Below are 8,383 nucleotides of genomic sequence, written 5' to 3' on the forward strand. Positions count from 1 at the left end.
TAGGCAATAAATTTCAAGAAATATAATTATTTGATCACAAATTGACCTGATTTTCATGTGTCACCTGTATTACTATTATTATATTTAATGTACAGTATTTCAACAACTTTCGCATTTTTATAATTCTTCACAGCTCCTCCCCTACAAAATCTTTCTATTCTAACAATAAAATTGTTTAACCTTTTAAACCAGAATAACTATAAGAGACGTACTTAATAATCTATAACAAAAAATTAAGAAAAGTAATATTTATTTTTCTCATGGTGTCTTTTTTGCACTTATGTAATTTGACTCATATTAAAATTTCCTTAAGTTCATTCATAATTTATCAAAGTATGGGTGATTATGTATCTGCCGATGCAATATACCATAATATCTTGTATGTAGACTGATTTTAACCCTTCTCTTGACAATGTGTCCTTTAGGGTACATAATGTTTTTGAATATTTTGGTTACTTTGTAACTACATATTCTTTGCAATGTATCATATGAGATACATTACGTCACACTCTTATCTAAATAAAACATGTAACCAAAATTTGAGATTGTCTTATTTTACAACTATTTGACACGGAAAGTGCATGCAGTATTTTTTCTGAGCAACACAAGTCTTCTTGCCAAGAAAAGAGTGAAGTACTTTATATAAAGTACCTCAGTCAGGACATATCTGATTATCAAGCTACGAGTATTTACGCAATACTACTTTGACCTCCTGTGCGTTGAAAGTCCCCCGGGGGGAAATTTTCTGAAATTATTTCTGCACAGAAAAGCTATTGCTATGTCTTGATCACAACTAGGACCGGATTTAAGTTTAGCCGCACTTAGGTCGAAAAATGTTAGCCGCCCCACACCTGATGTACAAAATTTTAACAGCAATTTAAAGAAAAAAAACTTATTTAATATATACCTTTGTTTCGACATTTCTGTATAAATTATAATGAATTTTGATATAGTAATGGGATGTTGCTAGGTGCACACACAGAAGTAGCACTACAACGTTACGCGCTCACCCACATCTACGCAACTGTTTACTGCAAGTACAACGTTTAAGTTCTATTCAACTTCAACTACCAATGATAATAATAATAATAATTTATTTATTTGTACTTTACACCCAAAGGCAATTACAAAGTACAAAGTTTATACATCATTATCGAAGGATATGCAACCCAACTCCAAATATGAAACTAACATTGGTAACACGAAATAGTACTATAAATCTTTTTTTCTCTTTTCATATGTTGTACAAAAATATTTTACAATTTATCATTTAGTAACTGAAAACACTTTCGCTTAAAGGTCTTAAATTCATACTGAAATAAATCCAATCCCATAAATCCATCCCAATTTTGTTACCTGCATCACATAATTTACACAGTGGTGAATTCCTGTTTACATTTATTCTGTTTTCAGGCATATAAAAAACCTGTCTACCTCTCAGATTTTGCCGAGGACAATAAAAAGGTAATCTGTTTAATAAGAATGCATTATCTTCCTTGTTATCGATTAATTTTTTAAGATATAGTACTCGCTGTACAAATCTCCTATTTTCAAGTGATAATAATTTGATTTTTTTTAAAAGTTCATCATAAGGAATATAACGAGTTTGAATACCATATATTTTATACGCAGTATATCTCAATAACTTATTTTGAACTTTTTCTATTTGCTGTTTCCTACACTGATAAAATGGATCCCAAACAATATATGCATATTCTAGTTTCGATCGAACATACAACGATAAAATAGTCCCCTGATTTTTAAAATAACGACTTGACCTCTTAATAAAACCCAGCATTTTAAAAGCTTGGTTAGTTATTATATTTATATGATGTTTAAATTTCAAATTAATATCAAACCAAACACCTAAATCTCTTATAATTTCCTTTCTTTCTAACGTCTGATTTCCAATAGTATATTCAAATATTGTGCGTGCTTTATTAAGAGTAAAAGTCATTACATAACATTTTGAAATATTCAACTGAAATTTATTTCTGCTACACCACTCATTAAGCCTATTAACATCTGTTTGTAATTTAATACAATCACTTTCCGTGCGGATTTCTCTGTAAAATTTGGTATCATCTGCAAATATCAAGCATGAACTATATTGAAACATTTTGGGTAGATCATTTATCATAATAAGGAAGAGTAAAGGACCCAAATTTGATCCTTAATGGACTCAAAATGATGGAAGCAAACGAACCCGTTAAACGAATTATCACTTAGAGGGCATTTATTCTTACTTTAATCACGTTTTTACTATTATTATTTAAGTTTTCCTTTATTTGTTTCCTTACTAAGTTTTCGCCCAACGACCACTCCTAAGAGCGCTGAGCCCCTAGCCCTGGGCCTAGTCATAAATTCGAATCTGATCAGAAGATTATTATATTATAATCTATACGCACATATTATGATGGTAATAAGGAAGCTCCAATACTTGTAACTACTTCCAAAATATATTCCACAATCTGGACTAGACAAACTGTACAAAATCTTTAACATTCTCAAAATTCGTACTGCAATATAACAGATGCTATAGAATACCCTATTTAGAACTTAATACAAGTACTTCAAAAAGGAAATTGACCAGTCAACTCTAGATTAAAAGGTCTACTAAATATGTATCTGACAATGATTCCTGCTTTTGCTTCTATAGTTCTTATATTGTGATCTCAAAATTTAATGTATTATTCTTAAAATTATGAATCTTTATAGTACAAAATTACTCTAATTATCTACAGATATCAAGGATATGCGCTTTAAAGCTTAACTCACTATTAAATTTACAAAATCAAGGGAAAATGTAATCAAACTGTCGACCCATTAGTAGGAAAAGTATTATCGGCAGGGATTCATGTGGTTAGGATACTACGTTAAAGTGAAGATTCACGTTCCATGTAGCTTCACTGCTAAACGAGACGCTAAACTCAAATCAAATCCAAATTAGCAGGAAAAATAGTTAGTCCTGGTGTATGTATAGTATTTGACCACCTCACTTTTCAAACTTTATTTGTTTGCTTGGTGTGATAAGCCGTTCAGGATAAGATTGTACTTTCTAAGATGAACGAGTTATTTGAAAGACGTTGAAGAATTTGATCAACGTTATTAATACTTGACTCAGATGGGTAAAACAAAATTTAATGGAACAATTAAAATATCTTACACATTAGTTCAATACTGATTAAAAGTAAAGAAATAATCATGGATGTTATTCTATAGATATTCAAGTGGATAGAAGTAACGATTTTAAAGTGCGCAAGTTTTCAAAATATTGAAATATATCCCCAGTAGTAAACCTGAATTCAGTTTATCTTTAGGATTCTTTGTTAATGAGATTTATTCACATCACTTTAACATGGTTCCAACAAGCAGAAGTATTTCTATTATAACAAATAGTGTGGCAACATTAGAAACAAGTGTAAATATTAGTCAGATAGATTTTATCTTCAATATCTGAAGATAGCTTTATTTACTTCTTGTAGTTTGAAAACACACATAAAGTACCATAAACAACAAATAAAAAAATCAGTAACATTTTATACACAGAAAAGTGACCTTTCTGATCAAGCAGCTGACTCGCGTGCCTTCTGTACCACATGTGTCCTGGGTTCTATCCCCAGTAGTGGTACAAATTTTGAGATAAAAGCCCAAGGAGCATTTTAAAAAGTAGTTTCGTCTCATATAGCCTCGGCTCTTAAAAGGAAAGTTGAACTTTAATCGATCACACTGAGAAAAACTTGTATGTGGCGTATGTAAAATAGTATGTTACATTTGTAAATCCTGTAGTTTTTGGACTTAACATAGCGCAAACGTATAACTGAAAAAGCATGTTTTATAATACTTTCTGTATAAATGTTCCATCTGTATGTACTTTCCGTATGAAATAATATAGGCGGTCAGGATCTCACATACAAATGGATATATATAACGTATAGCTGACGAAGGTAACATACATATATGTATGTTAGATATCAGACATCCTGCAACGACATGATGTAACATCTAAGGGCAGTGTCTACGTAGCATACGAATAACGTATGCTCCGTACTGATTTCTGCATTAAGCAAGAGGATTCCGCATATTTGTATATACAATATGCCGCTTTCCGGAGAACGGATTTTAAAACACTGCAAAACTTAGATGAGTACGTATATTTATAGGCACTGATTGTGGTGCATTGCTAAAGAAGGGAACACTAGTTACATATATAAATGATTTAGTAAACTTAATGCATTGACTAACACTTCAATAATATGTATTAAGTACTTTGTTGTATAAACTTGCAAATTGTTCTTTGATACTCAAGTACAGTATATTCAAATAATTGATAATAAACAAATATATAAATAGTTTACTTTTAAAGAAGGCTTAAATTCTATTATTTATTTATTTATTTTGTTTTATTAGCGATGTCGTACACACTTGAAAAACATGTATCGTATCTTTCTCTAAGCCACTTTTCAATTGAGCGGTGCTGACAGATTCCCGTAAGCTGACAAATGACATACAAACATGGCGCTTGTTTTAAGCGCACAAGTAACAGACCGAAATTCAATTGCAAATTTCAACTACAATAGAACCCCTCTAATCCATCACCTTTGGGATTGAGGGTATGATCGGAGCGCAAGAAAGGTCGGATTATCAGAAAATACAAAAGAATACGGATTTTCAGCACTAAACCAAGGAAGAGTAAGGGCTAAAACTGCAAAGTATTGTACAGAAAACACGCACAACGAAAGAAACGATACAAGAGATGAAGGAGCACTAAAGCGTACAAGCGGTAACAGTAAATAAATAAAAATATATCTATGGCAGTAAATTACAATGGGCCTTGTGAGTCACCGACGAGATGGAAGAAGTTCGGTTCAAGCAGGATCAACCGGTGTGGCAGACCAGCCGAGGACGGAAGAGAGTGGTTCTACTATAGTTAGAATAAGTTTATAAGCGAAATGAAGTATTTTCCGCTATCAGCCAGCTCTAAAACATTTTATAGCGCAATGAAAACTTAGTGGAAATGTCCATTACATACATACCGTAAATTGAAAAGTTGAAGGTCTAACTATGAGGTATCCATCGTATGTTTCCCTTTGCTGTGGTTTCGGCCATGGTTCACCGTTTGTTAAAGCAACTGCAGCTCCGAATCTCTGGCCAAAACTGCAGCTGAGAAACAACGCTAGACAGCAAGCGGTGAGCACAGTATGTGGAACGAAAGCCATTGTTGTCCGGACTGAAGAAGGACAATGCTATTTTGCAGGGACTAAATGGCAGAATGATATCAGTAACCTTTGTTCTTCTATTCAATTTTTAATGATAAAAAGATATCAAGTATAATTTCTATTGTGCACGAATGATATGTGAAAATATTATTATTATTATTATTTTAAGGAGATTGGTCAAATTGTTTATATTTGTTAACGAAATGGTGTACCTAAACCACTGATGATAAACTTGACATTGAATTTTTTCAGTGTTGTTGCTACGTGATAGTTCGTAACAGACTTTTATCTTGAATAACATGTGTTAAGGCTCTTGGATAAACAACAAAATTGTACTGAAGCTTAAAGTTCTTGAGTGCAGTTGAAATTATTCAGTATTTATAAATACTTTTCATAACAGATAATTTAATCTGTTTAAAATAGATTCATTTTTGCATAGCACTTGCGAATGTCACTCTTTCATTTATGTGCAAGGATAGCAATAAAATAAATTACTTTTCCTTGTATTGACCAACACGAAAATAGAAATTAAAACGAAAGCGGTCTATTATAAATTCTAAGTTTCTCAAGTCAAATTTGCATTTCACTTCCTGAAGAAAAAAAGCTATTAAAAAAATAAAAAAATAATAATTAAGTTAGTTACAAGGAAGCTTTGTCGAAAATATATCTATATTTTTGTGAATATTTTTTTTCTTTCATTTTCGTTCTGTGTACATAAGCTTCTCCAAGTATTCCGAATGTGCTTTACATTCCATCAACGGGATGATATTTCGTCAGCAAAAAGAGTGTGAAAGCTGCGCGAGAAGTGTTTGAACAAACCCCCTGCAAGTTTATTTTCGCGCGAACGGTCCATAGTCCACAAAATTATAAGCAAGTGCTTTTTCCCCTTGTATGAGTATGAAATCCTCTTACTGCCATCTTTGTCTCAGGTAATCTTGCTCGTCATTCTAACTTTGCCGGGAATCTAATTTTGCGACAATGAGTATCTGTAGCATGTTGTTTTCAGGTAAGGGTATTTTCTAAATCTCCAGGAAACTGAATAGACGCAACGGGTTCAGAAATTTATCGTGTTGTCATGGAACGGAAGAGAGAGAGCTCAAAAGTGAATACATGGTGCAGATTGATGCATAACTAGATAATGGACCCTACCGATCGTACGAGAAAACGAGCGTTTACCTAGTAATGCTGGAAAAATTCGTAGCTTCTCAATGAAATGATTTGTAATCGATGGTGATTTTCCAGTAATACGACATTTGTGTAAGGGTTAATGGTTAAACACAGCAGAAATTAGTTTGTTTGTGCTATTTTGTGTGTGAAACATGAGTTTCTAACATGCTGGTAGAGACAAAGCGAATACAATGGACCCCGCACAATCTGTATGGAAATAGGATTTCGGTGCAATTGCTTGAAACTGTGATATGTTGTAGATATTGTGATCCTGAGAAAAAAAGTCTTACTGGGAACAACCACCAATTTCAAGGGCGCCGATTTCTGTAAATTTGGGGGGGGGGGGCATTCAGATGCAGAAGGTATATATATGAGGATTTTAAGACAAATTGCACTCAAATTATGCCAAATATTGTATACTCATAAATATAATAGGGGGCCCACATGAGCTTTGTGGGAGGGGGGCTGGCCTGTCACAGACATGTGGAAGTGCATAATTGAAATAGGAAAAGGAATTTATTGACTAATTGTTTGTGCTGAAAGTGTATGATGTGATTATGAACAGTATCACTGTGTTTCATAACGTATTTGATAAAATATTGTGAAAGGGAGGGAAATATATCTTTCCCTTTCATAATAAGTTCTGTAACAGCAATCCTGAAACAAAGGAATGAAAATAACATGTATCAATGTAGCCAATATAAATTTAGAAACATCCATACTGACTAACAACAATACTGGCCTGTATTGAGCACTGTTCGGAAACGTAATACCTCTCTAAATAACTTGAAAGATGGATAATTGTGTAAATTCAAACGAATAAATTACACCAAGAAACAAATGAAATTGAATATAAATTCTGTTGATGCTGCAGGTAAATAGTTACAGACAAATGGTTATCAATTTCAACCCAGATATTTGCATGGTCAATATCGTGCAATGCTTGGTTTATGTTGAATTTTGAAGCCTATCCCATTGAATGCCCAAAATGAAACTTTGTGGTGTTTTAGTACACATACGAGATTACGATCTGAACAATTTTTTAACAAATTCAGAGGGACATTCATAACTCAAATTTTAATTTGAATTTTTGAAGTGTTATTTTTTATTTTACAGGTTTGCTTTTAATATAATACAACTTGTAGAGTAATATTTATGCTTTCCAATGGTATTTGTTTCATGTCTCTACTGCACATATTAACCATTTTATGACAATTTTTAATAATCACTGTAACTGAAAAAAATGCCCTTTTTGACATTTTTGAACACCCTGTATGGGGACCCTTTCGGGACAAGAGAAGTAATATTTGGGATTTTTTCATCTCCCATTGTAATAAAGATGTGCACCATTTTTTTCAAAAATCTAAGATCGTCAGGTCAGATTTTGTCATTTCGTTGGTTCATTTCACATGGAATGTCCCTGTACCCATTGAGACCTTTTCTCACCATCACAACATCTACAATATATCACTATCTTTTCCACCGAAATTCAGAATATTATTATCTTCGGCTCTTTAAAAAAAAAAAGTGGCCCTGTTGTGGTCAAACGGTCACTGATTGGTGGGTGTGCCCATTTAAACTATTTCTCAGAATCACAACATCTTCAAAATATCACGGTTTTAGTCCTTTCCTCCGAAATCCAGCATACGTATCGTTATCTTCGGTTTTTTTTTTTAAGTGACTAAGTAGTTGCCAAATGGTCAGTGATTGGTGGATGTGCTCATTGAGACATTTTCTCAGGATAAGATCTAGAGCATATCATACTTTCAAGCAATTCCACCGAAATCCAATTTCCACAAGTATTGTGGGGGATCGTTTTACCACAGATACTTTCACACAACATGGAAATACTTTTGAAAACATATGATATTTAAATTATTCTACCACTGACTAGAATGCTTTATGAATGGTTATCTTTCCTCCTACCAATGAATATTGAACTCTTGTGGATTAAGTGAAATTTTTCTACCGAGTCATAATAACATGCCAGCTATTAA

The 8,383-nt window shown here is 32.9% G+C and overlaps 1 protein-coding gene across 1 annotated transcript in view; it reads right to left on the minus strand.

The window, feature by feature from the left end:
- The window catches only part of LOC145678466 (beta-hexosaminidase subunit beta-like), a 50,730-nt gene extending 45,510 nt beyond the window's left edge, over positions 1 to 5,220 (minus strand). The window contains exon 1 of the mRNA XM_081748632.1: positions 5,037 to 5,220. Within this exon, the coding sequence (XP_081604758.1) occupies positions 5,037 to 5,219 (183 nt within the window). The 5' untranslated portion in view covers position 5,220. The remainder of the gene's footprint in view (positions 1 to 5,036) is intronic.
- Between the last annotated feature and the right edge of the window lie 3,163 nt (positions 5,221 to 8,383).

The sequence above is a fragment of the Thermobia domestica genome, chromosome 2 (genome assembly GCF_964235325.1).
Source record: "Thermobia domestica chromosome 2, izTheDome1.hap1.1, whole genome shotgun sequence".
Classification (NCBI taxonomy): Eukaryota; Metazoa; Arthropoda; class Insecta; order Zygentoma; family Lepismatidae; genus Thermobia; species Thermobia domestica.